General features: G+C 43.2%; 1 protein-coding gene across 3 annotated transcripts in view; it reads left to right on the top strand.

Moving 5' to 3' along the window:
• Positions 1-16,436, top strand: part of caskin2a (CASK interacting protein 2a) — a 78,481-nt gene extending 62,045 nt beyond the window's left edge. For all 3 annotated transcript variants that reach the window (XM_033611979.2, XM_033611978.2, XM_078163131.1), the window contains 9 exons: positions 317-444; positions 630-711; positions 7,359-7,432; positions 7,506-7,616; positions 7,773-7,874; positions 8,073-8,211; positions 9,374-11,605; positions 12,983-13,205; positions 13,864-16,436. In XM_033611979.2, the coding sequence (XP_033467870.2) occupies positions 317-444; positions 630-711; positions 7,359-7,432; positions 7,506-7,616; positions 7,773-7,874; positions 8,073-8,211; positions 9,374-11,605; positions 12,983-13,205; positions 13,864-13,960 (3,188 nt within the window). In that variant the 3' untranslated portion in view covers positions 13,961-16,436. The remainder of the gene's footprint in view (positions 1-316; positions 445-629; positions 712-7,358; positions 7,433-7,505; positions 7,617-7,772; positions 7,875-8,072; positions 8,212-9,373; positions 11,606-12,982; positions 13,206-13,863) is intronic.
• The last annotated feature ends 563 nt before the right edge of the window (positions 16,437-16,999 follow it).

Raw genomic sequence — 16,999 nt, 5'->3', positions numbered from 1 at the left:
CAGACATGGGAGTGGTGTTGATCTTCTTATTTAACTTTTGAAAAGAAATCAAATAAGGGTATTTCCTAAAATGGTGGACTAACCCTTTAAGGTTGAATAGGACTTTCTAATGACTTGTTAAAAAACTTATTTGCAGTGCACTCAGACCACATACCTTAACTTGCAAATGACCCCCTACAACCTTGCTGTCTCTCCTCATTTCCTAATTATCAAATTCTATGCAGATCTGATTCCACACTGTGATCTCTCTCTCTCTCTCTCTCTCTCTCTCTCTCTCTCTCTCTCTCTCTCTCTCTCTCTGTCTGTTTTCTCTCAGGTGACAGAAACAGTGTTGGGAGTGCAGGCAGTGTGGGCAGCAGCCGCAGTGCCGGTAGCGGCCAGAGCTCAGAGAGCGGCCACAAACAGAATGGGATTCAAAATCGCCACAATGCTGACACTGGCAAGGTTAGGTCTACTCCGATTTCTCCACAAGTTCTGCACACTGTCATTGTGTTTCACTTGGTTGAATAAATGAATGAACATTAAAATACAAGATGATCAAATCTGACATTTTGGATGTTGTCTGCAGTGGACCTCAGCCAGTCTAGAGATTTAGTGATGCGTTTGTCTTTATGATTTTTTGTGTACAGCTGGCTCCCTCTGCTGGTGAATCAGGAGATCATCTCCACATTGCAGGAGCAGACCATAGCAAACAGGCTGATGGATCCACAGGTTGGTCAGGGAATAAAACCTCTTCTGTCTTCTTCTTGTGTTAATTAACAATCCTATCAGATCTATGTTAGGATTTCTTTCTGTCTCAGCTCCTTTCTACATACCACATCTAATATTCCAATAAGAAGTTGCAGTTACAGAAGAAAGTCATACTATTATGAGAGCAATGTCATAGGATTACAATGAAAATCTTGCTCCTGAGAACGGATTATGTTATACATACATGCATGTATGTATGTATGTACGGTAGGATCAGATTGGGTAGTCATAGAATTTCCAGAAGGTCCATACATACCCTAGAGTTACTACTTTTTCTTTTCTGTGACTGGTAAACATCTCTGTGGTCTGAAGGCTATGTCACCTCTGGTTTCCCCTTTGCTGAGCAGTATAACTCTGTGACAGGTGCCTGTTAGTCGTGTCTTATCTTCTGCATCTACTGAACAGCTTGGAAAAGAGGCTGTGCATTGACAGAGGTGGGGAAGGCCAACCCGGTCTCATTCTCAGGTCATCAAATACCAATGCTTTGTCACACCCCTCGGTGCAACGCACAGGGCACCCTTTAGCGTCTCTAGGTAATGCACAGCTGCAACACATTGTAACATGTGGTTAATGTCATGAGTAGTTAGGTTTAAGCAACAAAATTACCTAGTACGGTTCAGAAAAAAGACCATGTTTTGTATTAAAAAAAGTATGTTTGTTACATAATATGATGTAAATAAGTTACATGGGTGACGTCACTGCGCAATGATGTAAGTAAATTATGCAACACTACGTTAAAACCACAGACTGTATAAATAATGGAAGTAGCTTTCATGATGTCACCTATTGCTTTATGGACTGCAATTTTTAAGCCCCAAGGTAGGCATTTCAGCCGTCGCCATCTTGATTTCCTAAAACCAGAGTTGACCATATTTGGATGAGAGGTTGGTACTGTGGAGGAGTGAAGGGTGAATCCAACTCACAGACTGTAGCAACGGCTCAAAGATGGCCTGCCACTCAGGTGGCCCTGCCCTTAAATATACATAACTTTGAGCCTTAATAAAATGTAAACAGGTGAGTTACAAAGAAATGAACCCCCCGTACAGGTGTCATGAATGTTGAAAGCAGCTATAGAGACCGAAACTGTTTTTTGTACCAGGCTGTAATAGTGTTTATTTCTGCAGTAAATTTGGGCATTTTAGCATGGTGGTCTATGGCATTGCTTCACAACTGGTGGGTTGCAGTCCAAAAGTGGGTCATGGGTCCATTCTAAATGGACCACAAGTGACTCATGAATGTGCCAGGTTTATCAAAAACACACTTAATTTTGCACATTTGGCACAGAGGCAGCTTTTATTTTAAGTTGCCATTTCCTATTGTAGAGTGACTGACTAACTGACAGCTACTTAACAGAGACAGCAAACTAGCTCAATGATGTGGCCAAATGCAAGCACTATGCTGAGTAGATTAAACTGTGTGGACCTTTAACTAATGACTAAGGAGAAATCTGGATCTGGTGGCTGGGCTGGATCAGTTGGGAACCACTGGTTTATTAGTCTGGGGCCGTTAGTGGCCGTTTTGGTAAGGAAACGGAACCAGGGCGAGTGAGACAGGATCCGGAATGCGATGGATGCGCCTTTCCGTCAAAATAAAAGCACCAAGCTAATAAAAATGCAGTGAAACTTTTAATTTAAAGAATATAATTTACAAGAAAAGCCCCAAGCCATTAAGTTAATCGATTTTCTTACACCCCTCATCACCCCAAATCGATGGTGCGCCAGAATTTAAAGTTTTACTTTGGTGAACACTTTTACTTTGGTGAATTTGGTGAATTCTGCATCCGCTTTTTAGACCGGAACTAGAATCCAGACAAAATTCAGAGTGCATAAAAACGACCCTGGTGACGCGAGGCTACTGGTTTATGGGGACTCATTCTGTTTTAGAGCCAACCTCAAGTGGCCATCTGAGGAACTGCAGTTTTTGGCACTTGTGTAAAGGCTTAATTTTTCTGCCTTGGAGTTTACCGCTTGGTTAAAACATCAGTGACTTTTGGTTTCACAATGACATGAGCTTCAGCCTACTGCGTGAAGGTCTTGTTTTGTTTGGCTCATACACTTCCCCTCCCTTCCACCCTACACAGACTTTCTCGCTCCTTGTACTATGTCAGTTGCTCTGGCTTCAAGTTTTGCCACTGACAGGTTTACATTAGAGTTAGCTGAAAGCCTGATGCGTCTCATAAAGACACTAAAGGGTGCCTATCAGGTCGATATCACACGCTGTGGGGTGTGACACAGTGTAGATATTGACAACCTGGGAGTGTAATTGGCCTGGGTTCTGAGGATGGAGACAATGATTGGTTTGTCAAATGCATGTGTGGTTAACTTTCCCATCTCCTCAGATGAAGTGCAGCATACAGTCGTCTCAGTCCCCCAGTACATTCTGGCTCCATTTCATATAATTTCCAGAGAGTCATGAAGCCTGAGCTTTAATCCTTTTCTGATGCCATGAATTTGTGTTTTGATCTCTGCACTCTTTGACTCAGCTGTCTGGAATAAAACAAGTCCCTGCTGTGCTTTAGATGCTACTTCAAACTGTGCTCAGTTACAGACTCATAGTGTTCATCGTGTAATTGATTTAATTTCTTTTCCATGGCCTTAAATCTAGGGTAATGATACTTATTAGTGAAACCTATAACTTCTTGTCGTCCACATTCCTCATTTGACACATGAAAGGTGACAGACTGTTTACTAGTATTATAGTTTTACTTCTTTATTTTATGACATTTTCCCAAAATTCCAATTTATTTCTCCTACTCTTTTGGAAGATAAAAATATTTATGCACTTGAGGAATGCAATTAAAGACAAATAGTGCTTTTGTTCTGCAGCTTGAGCTGTTGTTGCTGTCAGTGTACAAGGATGTGAGATGAGAGGACAGAGAACAAGCACACCTCACCACAGAAACCAATAAAACCACACGCTTCTCTCAAGCACACAACCCATAAAAGCACCTGATCACCTCTCTAGGGAAGCACTATGGGCTACCAGAACGTGTCTTTGTGTGTGTGTGTGCGTGCTTTTAGATCTCAAGGGCAGGTGCAGAAAAATCCTAGAAAAGCGCACGTGTTGCAGCTATTCTCTGGACTTATTGAGAGGGGGGCCTTTAAAGTGTTAGAGAGTGACATGCTAAATGAAGTAGAGGATCTCTGTTGACCTCAGGCTGAATAGGAAGGAGGTTTAAAGTGAAGGAGAAGAGAAATGAGGAGTGGGAGGGAGGGGTCAGAGGGAGGAGACAGGAACAGAAGCAGAAAGAGCAAAACATATTTGTTAAGTGAAGGAGACAGAGGGAGAAAGAGAACAGATCAGAGGACTGAACTGAAAGAAATGTCTGCTCTGCATGAAGGATAGTTAGAAAGAAGGATGAAGTGCCAAACATCAGGAGCTCTGACGCTCTCCTTCCTCCTAAAGGGTAAGAAGTCATGTAAGGATTGTTTGATGATTTATGGTAGCTGCCGGGGATCCAGCATTAATTCACATTTATTGTACTTTCAGTTGTTAGATATGAGCAGAGGAGTCTACTCTGTGTTTGTTTATTCAGACAGTGTAAAGATAAGTGCATATGAAACCAGAGAAAATACTCCTGATGAACTGATACTCTGAGTTTGAATGTAGAATTTCTAGGACATAAATTTAATATCAGTCCTACTTTTTCTCCAGTTTTTCTTCCTTTTCTGTTATGACTGTCAGATGCAAAGAAACTGTTGAACAACCAGCTCTTTTTAGGACTGTATTCCAGACTTATATTGATATATAATATTAAGCCAAATGTGTTTTGCAGTGTACACACTTTTCATTTTGCCTTTGTGAAGAGCAGCCTGCATCTTGACCTAAAAGTTTTCTTTTGCCCTGAGGCCAAATACCTCTCTACGAGCTACTGTACTGGGATAGCAGGGCCCCTGACCTTCACAACAAAGTAGAGAAAAATAAAAACTCAAAAAAGAGCAAATATAGAATACAGAAAGATAAGCAACACAGACATGAGAACGGGCCAGGTCCAGATTTGGCCCCAGGGCATCTAAATGTTGAGATTATCTTAAATAATTAGGAAACACATGTATCCACTTACTTTCCTGGGGTTAGATGATAGACTGTATAAAATAATGGACATAGCTACTATGACATCACCCATTGGTCTGTGGATTCCCATTTTTAAGCCTTGAGTTTGGCAGTTTGGCTGTCGCCATCTTTGATTTTTGGAGCCAGAGGTGACCATTTTTTGACGAGAGGATGGAAATAACCCATAATGCTAGCTGCTAGCTTGGTTAGCATTGTGCATTTACAGCTATTAACTGTGGTAATACTAATGTTATTGGTAGTTTTCAATGCTAATGCTAACTTTCAGCCTGTTTTGTAGGTAGTGCTAATGGTAAAAACAGACTTAAAACCATTAAAACAAAATGTACTGGCAAAACTGAATGTCTGACTCCTTGGGGGGTCTTTTAAACATTGAACAGGCTTTTTTAGGCACCCAAAACATTACAATTAACTTTCATGAACTGTAAACACACTGAAGTAGCTACAGCTAAAGTTGTGCCTATGCTCTGTGAATCGAGGGCTACACCATGGTCACATTACCTAACCAACATAGTGGCCATGGTAGTGACTTGTTGCCTTCCTCTTTCAGCCCTGGAGGTTGCTGCTTGGGTCAGATGAGAAGATTGATATAACTGTGGTGTCTCTGCAGTTAGTATAGAAATAGAATCAGGACGTGATTAGCCTAGCTTAGCATAAATACTGGAAGCAGGGGGAAACAGCTAGCCTGGCCTGTTCAAAAAGATGCCCACCACTTACCTTGTTGCTTTAGTCTCTACACAAACAGATATTTAAAGATAGCACTTATGGGTTTAGGAGTTAAATGCTCAAACAGACTTGTTTGCCTATTAGGATAGGTGTCTGCACAAACTTGGTAGAATAATGGTGATAACAAGGCTCCAGGAAATCACTGTGCCTGGCTGCCAGCCAAAAAGTAGTTCCCAGCATCTTCAACTCCCCTGAGAACAAATACTTTTTTATTATATCTGTTATGAGACACAATATTTATGTAGTGAGGTTTAGACATGTGTAGGTGTGTTTTCATACTGTGGACAGAGCTGGGCTAGCTGTCTTAAGTGTTGTTAACCTATGCCCTTAATCAAGGACCTCAGGCTAAAAATATCTGTTGTCTTTTCAATCACTCCACTAATTTTCAGTTCATCCAAATCACAAAAGAACTTGGTATAACTTTGTAATTTCTTGGTATAATCAAATCAATTGTCCTTCCCTTTTTTTGGATTTGGTTTTCTATCTCCTCCATTACTTACTTTGGCTGTGCAAAGTGTATTTGGGTGTTCGGAAAGGTGCTTTATAGACTGTGATAATTAAAAGGTGATGGACCCTGTCAGGAGACTGACTAAAAGAACAAAATGCTCGCCTCAGGCAAAAAGACAGACAAAGTTAAGAGAAAATGGGAGGAAAGGTGCATTCCTCTGAGATCTGTGGTAATGTGTCATGACTGAAAGAGAGATGAGTCATGAGTGTGCTCAGTGGCTTTTCAGATCAGGTAGATAACACACCCTAACCCACCAGGAGAGACCCAACAACAACAACCTCTCTTACCCAGACAGCTGCAAGGAGAAGACTGATTTAACGGAGTTTGACATGACTTAAGTTAAAGGAATACTTCACCTCCAAGATGACCATTTGTATATCAATTACTGTACTCACCCTATGTTATGTTGATTTTGTGAGGAAAACATTTCTGTCACATGCCTCCGGTGAACGAAGAATCGAATTGAAGTCATAAGGTGAATAACAGCAACAACAAAACTATATCAAAACATCCATTCACAAAAAGAACACGAAACAACTTGTGCAGTATAATCCAAATCTCGTTTATCCAATTGGAAGCTCAGTATTTTACCTCGTTGCACATGGCAGCTGCTGGTCTACCACTGCCTTGATTGGTTGGTTCATGTTATTCTTTGACTCTGTTGTTTTAAAGGGTAATTTGAGATCCTTCAAAGTCACACTGACAGAAGCAGTGGTAGACCAGCAACTCTCGTGTTCAGTGAGGTAAAATTACTGTTTTTGTCAATTGAGCTTGGATTTGAAGAGAGCATAGATTAAGTTTAACTTTCTGTTCAGTTACATGTTGACGAGGTCTGGGATGTACTGAGCATACAACTGGATAAATGAGACTTGGATTAAACTGCACAAGTTGTGCGAGACTTTGTAAATGGATGTTTTGATATAATTTTGCTGTTGATAAATGCAGACCCTATGACTTAAATTAATCAAGAGTTTTCGGATTCTTCGTTCACCATGGGGGCATGTGAGAAAAACAACGTTTTCTTCATAAAGTCAATGTAATAAGGGGTGAGTATTTGACATACAAATGATCATTTGGGGTCAAATGACTTGATCAAATGTGTATTATTCTTAGCATATTTTTTTTTACATACAGTTTTGACTCACTTGTCACACACTTGCTGTTGCGTCGTCTTTGTCTAGGGGGCTCTTGATATTCTAACAGTGTCTCCTTTTTCCCCCAGGGTGTGCTGACCCTGCACACACTCACAATAAAGCACAGCGGAGGTTGTCGTCCTGTAGGATTGATCATGTGTGTTTTTTAGGTGGTTCCCGTCGGCAGGTCAACGGCACTCCTCAGAAAGGCTTCGTGAGGCCAGAGGAGCTTCTGGAGGGCAAGGTCAGTTGAGTACTTTAGTGCTGTAGCTGTGTGAGAGAGACGCCTCCTAAACATCCTCCGTCTCTGTTGTCAGGACTCTGAGGCCATTTACCAGTGGTTATGTGAGTTCCAGTTGGAGCAGTACACATCTAACTTCATCAGTGCAGGATATGATGTACCCACCATCAGCAGGATGACCCCTGAGGTACGTGTATTACAGTTAGCATTTTAGCATTGATGAATTGTGTAAATATTGTATATAGTACTGAAGCATTGCCAATATTTGAATGATGAAATGTTTTTGTCCTCATTTTTTGATGTTGTGTATTCACTGGCTGCCTTTGTATGTTTTGTCCTTCAGGACCTGACAGCTATTGGAGTGACCAAACCAGGCCACAGAAAGAAGATTTCAATGGAGATCAGCAAGCTGAGCATCCCTGAGTGGCTGCCTGATTACATTCCTGTGAGGACACACCTCTAATGTCTGACTCACATGTTGTAACAACCCTGAAATGCAGCTACTTCTCTTGGATTTGTTGTAATACTCTGAACCACATGTGTCTAACTGTGTTCCATCATGGTCACACAGTTGATACTGCTACTTAAAATTAGCTAAGCACAACACCCAAAATGATTCTGACTGTCTGTTTGTTGCTCTCAGTCGGACCTGGGAGAGTGGCTGAGTGTGATTGGACTGCCTCAGTACCAGAAGAGATTGTGTGACAATGGCTATGACTCCATTACTATCGTCAAAGACATTACCTGGGAGGACCTGCAGGAGATAGGCATCACCAAACTGGGTGAGCAATTAGACCGAATATGTATGTGCTGTGGATGTCCCCAAAGGATGAAGCTGTTCCATATTTAAATGTTTACTCTTCACTCTCTTCAGATCCTTTTATGTCCATTTGAACTTGCTCTTGTTTGTGTCTCCAAATAAACTTGACGCCTCACAGCACTAGGGTTACAGTGGTGTACCAGATTCAAGGTATACCATGGGCTAAAAATTGACGATTATCATACCATGTACATTTGCTTTACTACGGTATTTTTAAAAAAGCTACCAAACAGAGAATCTCACCTGTGTGCGCACATCTCATTCTCTCCCTGACTGCTTGTCACACTTTTTACGGCACACGCATTGTGTAATTCCGTATACCGTGAAACTGTGGTATTTTCTAAAATGGTTATTGCACTATGAAAATCTCATTTGAACCCTTTACGTAACATATTGTTGGTGTTGCACCTCTAGGAGTCACCAGAGAGGCTTTAGATTGTACATCTTGTTTTTTGAATTTCACACATTCATTTTACAATTTTTTACTGTGATAGAAATTGAGTGATTTCAGACCATGAATAAATTTCATTTAAATGTTTTCTACATACTTTGTAGCAATTAAGAAAATTAGCAATAACTCAAAGAGGGATGACTAATTTAAAGGCATACTTCATCCCCCAATTGACCATTTGTATATCAGTTACACGCCCTGTGTTATGTTCAATTTGTGAAGAAAACTTTGTTTTTGTTACATGCCTCCACAATGAACAGAGAATCCAAAAACAGAGAAAATACTTGTTGAATTGAAGTCATAGGGAGCCACGTTTAGCAGCAGTAAAACTATATCAAAACATCTGTTTATAAACTCACACAACTCATGCAGTATAATCCAAAAGTCTCATTTATCCAGTCGTATGCTTGCTACATACTTCCCAAACACATACATGTTTGTTAAAACTTTACTGTCTCAGTCTCTGCAGATAAATACATCCCCACACTTCTAGTGGGTCGTAAGTGATAATTGAGAGGGATTACTTCTGTATGAGTCTATACATTGTTTTATTTCTTTTTTTTTAGGAGAATTCTACATATTGGTAGTATATCTTTAAAGCAGCTGACTTATAATAGGAAGCTCTGTGTTCTGTATTCAGTAGATTGTAGTGATTGCTGTCTCTCTGTTTCAGGCCATCAGAAGAAGCTCATGTTAGCAGTGAAGAGACTTTGTGACCTGCAGCGCTCTCGTAACCATGCCGACAGAGCTGGAGGTGGGACTCTTCGACGGAAGCCCCCTGCTGCCCTGGAGCTGGTGGCCATTGAACACACACCAACACACAATGTGCACGCTCACGCTCATGCCCGCTCTGATGCTCCTTCTGACGACTGCTGCCCCTCCCCTCGCACCCCCAGGACCCTCATGTCCTTCCAGGACAGTGAGTTGAGCGCCGAGCTGCAGAGTGCTATGATGGGCAGAGCTGGGGGAGGAGCTACAGAGGCATTCGGCATCAGGGGCGTGACCTCTGCAGCAGTTATATCTGCCATGTCAGTCAGTCAGGAGAGCATTAGCATGAGATCGCGGGGATCAGGGAATTCTGGAAATTCAGGATATTCTCAAGATCACCAGGCTGCACCGTCCTCAGCCAAGATATCCAGCCGGTCAGAGGAGAGTCTAGGGAGCGGTGCAGGGGAGGAGGCCAAGCGTGGGGGAAGCAGTCCTGGAGGCAGAGGTAGACAGAGACCTACAGAGATGTGGGAGCACCAGAGTCGCTCAGCTACCCCCAACAAACTCCCCTTCTCCCCCCTAACACCTCCGCTAACCCCCAGCAAGATGCCTCGCTTTGCATACCCGGCCGTCCCACCCAAGGCCAAACACTTCCAGTCTCCAAACCGCCTCTATCAGCCTCAGCATCATCCACCTCCCTCCCCTTCTTCCCCATCCCCGCAGCCTTCCCCTACACAGAAGGCCTTCAGTTACATCCACGCTCAGGCAGGAGGCATCAACGGGGCCCCACGGGTGCTTTCCAAGCCTCTGCCTGGAGCTGTACCTCTGCTGGGACCCCGGCCTGGGCAGGGCCCAGCTGAGGAAGCCCAGAGGGGCCCGCACAAGAAGCGTGCCCAAAGCTTGACTCGCTACGCCTTGTCTGATGGCGAACCGGATGATGATGACGACCCTGTTCCCTCCCACACCTCTGCTTCCTCTGGAGCCATGCCCTCCTATGCCACCCTGTCGCGCAGGCCGGGACGTGGGCACACGAGTGCCACAGGGGCCCAACGCCACATCAACCGCAGCCACTCTTTTGCTGTGCGATCTCGACGCAAAGGCCCTCCCCCACCACCGCCCAAGAGGATGAGCTCGGTAAGTGGCAGCCCGGCACGCCAACCGGGGAATGGACAAGGGGTGGAGCCAGAGGTGAAGGGCAGGGTGGAGACAGAGAGCTCAGGCAGTGTGAGGAGCATCGCAGCCAGGTTAGAGGGAAGCAGCAGCAGCAGCCCATCCAGGAGGATAGATATACCTCCACCTCATATCCCAGTTTCACCTGTTTTCATTCCTGTTTCCTCCCCGATTCCACATGGGATGACTCCTCACGTCATCCTACAGCACTCCAAACCTGTCCCTGCTCTGGGCGTTGGGGGCCTGAGGAGGACAGGAAGCGAGAGGACAGAAATGGAGATTGACAGGCAAACACTTGAAGAGAGAGACAGGAAAAGTGAAAGAATGTCAAAGAGTGCTACTGCATCTCCGAAGCACGCTGACCACCTCCCTTTCGCTGAAGAAGGCAACCTCACTATCAAACAGAGGCCAAGGATGTCAGCTGTCACCCACGCAGACACTGAAATCAGAACTTCTCCACAACGTCCAGCCCAGACTCCGACCAGCCTGGAGCTCCCCGAGTTCAACCTGAAAGAGTCTGACACGGTGAAAAGACGACACAAACCCAAAGACAAAGACTCATTGACACCTGATGAGGTTACCTCCCCTCACAAAGACAACCACTACCTGCAAACCAACAGTCTTCACACGCACAATGAATTCAGGGCGCAGAGTGATGATGAATCTCAGAGGCCAGGGATTATGTTCCAGAGAGTGGGCTCCATGGGAAAAGGCCCAAAGCCTGCAGTGTCCTCAAAACCTCCCAGTCCACTCAAACAACCCCCTAACAGCAGACCAACAACCCCCCAGAAAGCCGTCTGTTCAGTACCAGCTAGTCCACAAACAGCCATTCCTAAACTAACCAGTGTACAGATTCACACAGTCTCCCCGAAACTGGGCGGCAGCATTCACACACAGACATGTATACCCAGCCCCAAACCTGTGCACCCACAGACAGTGATGTCCAAGCCAGAGAGTCCCCAGAAAGCTGCTGGTTTGTCTGTATCAAGACTCCCTCAGCCCAGCATGGTGTCTGCATCAACAGCAGGTAAGACTGGCAAAAAAAGATTTTGGCTTATTTTGTGACTAAGGCCAGTCCACATGGACCCGTGTACTTCTGAAACCGTGTATTATTTTATGTGATTTGGCTGTTTGGCCACACGCAACTGCAATTTTGGGGCCCCCGAAACTGCATTTCTTTGAAACCAGAGTCCAGGGTGAAATTTTTGGAAGACTTGGTGCCAGTGGTTGCGTGTAGATAGGATAACCGCAGTATTTTATTACCTGTCTCCATTGTTTGAGGTCAGAACGACAGTAAATAGCTAGTGAAATGGCAGACCAAACAAACATGCTGGTGCTAACTTTATTTGTGAGCGTGCTATCTGCTCCCTTTGCATGGCATATCCAGCTGCTTAATCTAACGACAAACGAAGGAGGATGCTCCTGTTGCTAGCTACCCACTACCACGAAAGCAGCGACGGGCCTGCCAACGGAGGTAATGGATACGGCTGGGTTGGACCTCCGTTGGCAGGCCCATCGCTGCTTTCGTGGTAGTGTAGTTGGTCATTCAGGCGCCTCTGCTGTTGAATTAGGTCGCGCTATTTTTGTGGATCGGGTTGTTTTTATTTTCCGCACTTCCTTATTACGGTATTGACTCTGACTTCTGATTGGTTAAAATGGCCTTTCTGTTAGAAGTTACATCGCCACCTACTGCTTTGGCATGTGTATCACATCACTTGGTAGTGGGGTTTGCGGTTTCGTGTGGATATCATATATTTTTATCACACCGCTCGTGTTGATGATTTTTTTTTTTGGAAACTGGAGCCCGAAAAACTTTGGTTTCAGAAGTACAGGGTTCCATATGGACTAGGCCTATCTCTGCCTCATTAAAGGAATCCTTCACCTACATAGTGATTATTTATTTATCAGTTACTCGCCCCGCGTTTCATTGAATTCGTGAAGAACACTACGTTTTTCTTGTATGCCTCCACAGTGAACCAAAAATCCAAAAAATGGAAGTAAGAAGGGTCCTCATTTTACAACAGCAAAACTATATCAAAACATCCGTTTACAAACTTTCACACAACTCGTGCAGTGTAATCCAAGTGTCAGTTATCCAGTCGTATGCTCAGTACTTCCAAAACAGACAGCCCTTTCCGACAGGGAACTGAACTAACAGTGAGTGTTTTGTGTCTTCAAAGCCAGACTCCATTGACAAAAACAGTAATTTTACCTTGCTGAGCACTGGAGCTGCTGGTCTACCACTGCCTTGATCGGCAGTTTGTTATTGTGAGACACTGATAAATCCTAACTAAACCTTTAAAATACCAATGTCACACACTAACACAAACCAACCAACTAACTAACAAACTCAAAATGCATGTTGTTTGGATGACAGATTAATCCCTTACCTTTGCTCCCTCAGGACTGAACCTCAACGTAGTCCAGAGCGTTACGTTTGCTGCTCCTTCTACCCCAACTCCGGCCCATTCGTACCCCACCTCGGCACCTCCAGGTCAGACAGGGAAAGTAGGGACGGCCGGTCTGGAGGTGCTGGCTCAGAAGAGGCTGGAGCAAACCAGTACGTCACTGGAGGCTGCTCTCAAAGTGGTGGAGAACAAACTGGCGCAGGGGAGCAGTGTGGACAGGTAAGCACTACTGATCTGCACTCACATGTTGGAAGGCTGGTTGTGTGTTCCACAAAAGGGCTTTCAGGGACATGCAGGATGAGGAAGTGTATCAATTATGTTAATCAAAACCAAGTCACCAAAAGTCACCACTTTGTTTGCCTCTGTCTTGTTTACCAGGCCAGTAAATCTGAATGAATTACTGTCTTCTCTGGTGCCCATGGATTCAGTAAAATGAACCAAACAATTGAATTGTGGAAAATCTTACCAAGCTAATATGTCCATATTGACGCAAGTTTAAACATTTATATCTGTATGAGAGATCTAAGCAGCTAATTAACCCTAGCTTCAGTGGGCAGCAAACAACATGGTTTTATACTTCCAAAAAGAAAGGTTTATAAAAATGAACTACGTGGTAACCAGACCAGACGTCTAATTGAGACAGGTGTTTATTTGTCAAAATGTGTAGCCACAGTTTTACGGTATGCAGCATTCTATTCAGTTGCTTGCATTCTACAACCTCACCACCAGATGCCACTAAATCCTTCATGCTGCTCTTTTAAATTCAATATGAGGATGAACTAGGCACTATACTTTATTCAGCAGCGTTACCTAGAACAACTGAACTCCACGTACTGTTAACAGTCTGCTTGTAACACAGTCCTGTCTTGTTTCCCAGTGGCAGCAGCACAGTGAAGGCGGCAGGAAATATTCTGGATGACATCGGCAACATGTTCGACGACCTGGCTGACCAGCTGGACGCTATGTTGGAGTGACACCCCCCCAAGGCCCTCACAAACTTCCTTTCTTAGGAGAGCGACAGACCAAACACGGAGAGTGAGCTCCCTTTGAAGCTGCTGAGAGCAGAGACAGTGGAGGGCTCAGCTCCTCTCCATCACTCTGGGTAAATCCATAACAGAAACTTCATTTATCCACGATGGGGGAAATTCTCAGAAAGTGCACATCTGAGGATTTCCTGCACGACTTTTCCTCAGTATTGCCCAGTTTTTTTCAACGCGAGCACTTCGCCTTAGGACACACACCTGGGAATGTTATTGGAGGAACAACAAACTGCAGCTTCCACACATCTCTGTGTGTATGTGTGTGTGTTCAGTATAGTATCACTAAAGGGAATGAGGGTCCACTTTATTCATGTTACCTGTAAATATATAGATGAGTCTATGGTGACACTGTGTATGTGTGTAGTCTTTATACTGAATATATTTATACTTCTGTATGTTTGTTTTGTAACAAATGGAGTTCACTGTTTAAATCATTCTGGTGTATATTAGCATAACTGTCTTATATATATTTTGCTGCTTCTTGTCTATAACACGGGAAAACTATTGTATTTAAAGCAGTGTATTCCTGATGTGTTGCAACATGTTTTTACCAAAGTCTTTTATCCTCTTCAGGAGGCACGTTGTGGGGCTTCTGTCAGCACTAAGTGAAGAAACATTCTGTCTTTAAAGCGTTCTTGTCGGTGCATCAGGTGTGACTGTGGAGCTCAGTCCACCTCCCACTAACAGTTTGGAAGGTTTTACAGCTCGCCTCAGGGTGCTATGAAGTGAATTGACTGTAAGTGTGCTGGTTTCAGAGAAGAATTCCAAAGAGTACAAAGCATTTCAAGTAAGTCATCTGAAAGAATATGGTCATTATTTCAAAGTGACTCAACACTGTTAGAGATCGGGTGTATATAGAGGAGTCTGCAGTGTGCTACAGGAATCATTAAAGACTTTAACATGTTAAAAAATAAAATAATATCAAATAATAAGTTGATACCTTTTAAAACGCCATTGCAAAGTTTTTTTCTTTACTTTTTTTTTTTTTTTTTTACATTTAAAGGGACAGTTCACCCCAAAATTAAGAATCCATATTTTTTCCCTTACCTGTGGTGTTGTTTATAAGTCAAAATTGTTTTGGTGTAAGTTTTAGAGTGTTGGAGATATCAGCCGGGGGGGTTGCATTTTGGCTTTATTTGACAGTACAGTCATGCTGTGAAAGGGGGTGAGAGGGTGAATGACATGCTGCAAAGGGCTGAGGGTTGGAATCGCAGCCACTGCGGCAAGGACAAAGCCTTTGTACAAGAGGTACCTGCCCCACCAGGTGAGCTTGTGGGCTTAAGATAATCCACAGACCTTGTGAGCAGTTTCATGTAGGAAATATTTTCTTTTTACCAAAGTACACCCACCAGCTGTATCACTGTGCAGAAGGAAGTGTGCATCTACTCATAGATGAGAGGCTTGTGACAGTGTCAGATGAGCATTAACAGCGCCCTCCTTGGCTGAGCTGTAATGTTAGCGAGCTCAGTGGAGCTACGTAAGCTAGAATTAGTTGCATGGTGATATGGTTGGCTGGTCTAGACTGATAAATAGCATTACAGGTAAAAGGAAAATATATATTTTTTGTTTTGAGGTGAACTGTCTCTTTAAATTCTCCTAGCACACTCCAGACTCTGCTGAGGAGCAGGGACCTCTCACAAAGCAATCAGTGTGTTAAACAGCTTATTGTGGTTAACTCTGGCTTTTTCTTTTTTACTTTTAACTGCTGCAATGAATGAATTCCCCAGCAGGAATCAGTACTTTCATTAAATATGTTACTATGGATCTGTTGCATATGATTAGCTCTTCCATATACATGAGCTTATAGTTGGGTTGATAAAGTCAGAGTTAACAGAACCAGCTGGTAACCAGCTTTGTGAGGCAAGTTATTCAGGATCACCAAAGTTTACTGAAGCCGGATGTCTCAAAAAGGTTGTACAGTGAACGTAATGTTTGGGAACTAGGAGCTGTTTCGTTGCATTTTACTTTCATTAACCTCTCCCTCTGTTGTAATGCACCTTACAAAGTATTCACTGCATAAAACTATGCTTTTATGATTGACCCACCTAACGCCACTGTCAGCCATTGACCCAATGCCATACACTTATTGTGCGACTCAGTGTCTGTCTGTGAGCCATCCTCTGTTAGTGAGCTCAGTAGAGAAAAGCCATCTTTGATTTTTCATTTGTCCTTTTTTTTTAACGGCCCTCAGAAAGTTCTTCCCAAGTCTTGGATGCACTGTAAAAAAAATCAGGGAGTTGGCATGTTTTTAAGATTGCGAGGTGTACTTGTATTTTTACATCAAACATAACATTTAGCACTATTGATTCCTGTGTTCTGTTTGGATGGATGCCTGTTACTTTTTAATAATACTTCCATTGAATTCTGTATCATCCTGAAAATCATTAAAAAGAGAATTTGTACTGAGGAAGAGTTTGTCCAGGTGTATTCAGATAGGAAGTGAGGATGACTACTTACTCTGTACCCTTTTTTCCACTAAAATTAACACATATATGCAGGTTATTTAAATGTGGGAAAACCAAAAATAAGCGACAGACTCCTTTCCCCAGCGCCAGTAGAGGAGTATGGCTCTCAGTTATATTTGTGGTTTGTAAGCTTGGACGTGACAAATGTGCCAGAAGAGGTCAGTAAACAGTAGAAAGTGCTTGAAAGCCAGTGAAAATGTTACGGTGGTAACTTCTTTGTACGCTGTTGCCAGAGGCATTATGTTTTTAGGTTATCTGTCCTTCTATCCGTCCATCGACCCCATACATACCAATGTGTTATCTCAGGAACGCCTTGAGGGATTCTCCCTTAAATTTGGCACAAACTTCCACTTGGACTTAACCATAAACTGATTTTTATGGTCAAAGGTTAAGGTCACTGTGACCTCGTCCGTCTCAGTCTTGAGAATATGTTTTCTCAAGAACACCTTGAAGGAATTTCTTCAAATTTGACACAAACGTCCATTTAAATTCAGGGATGAAATGATTA

The sequence above is a fragment of the Epinephelus lanceolatus genome, chromosome 21, assembly GCF_041903045.1.
Source record: "Epinephelus lanceolatus isolate andai-2023 chromosome 21, ASM4190304v1, whole genome shotgun sequence".
NCBI classification, from domain to species: Eukaryota; Metazoa; Chordata; class Actinopteri; order Perciformes; family Serranidae; genus Epinephelus; species Epinephelus lanceolatus.
This window is presented reverse-complemented; position numbering and strand designations above follow the sequence as displayed.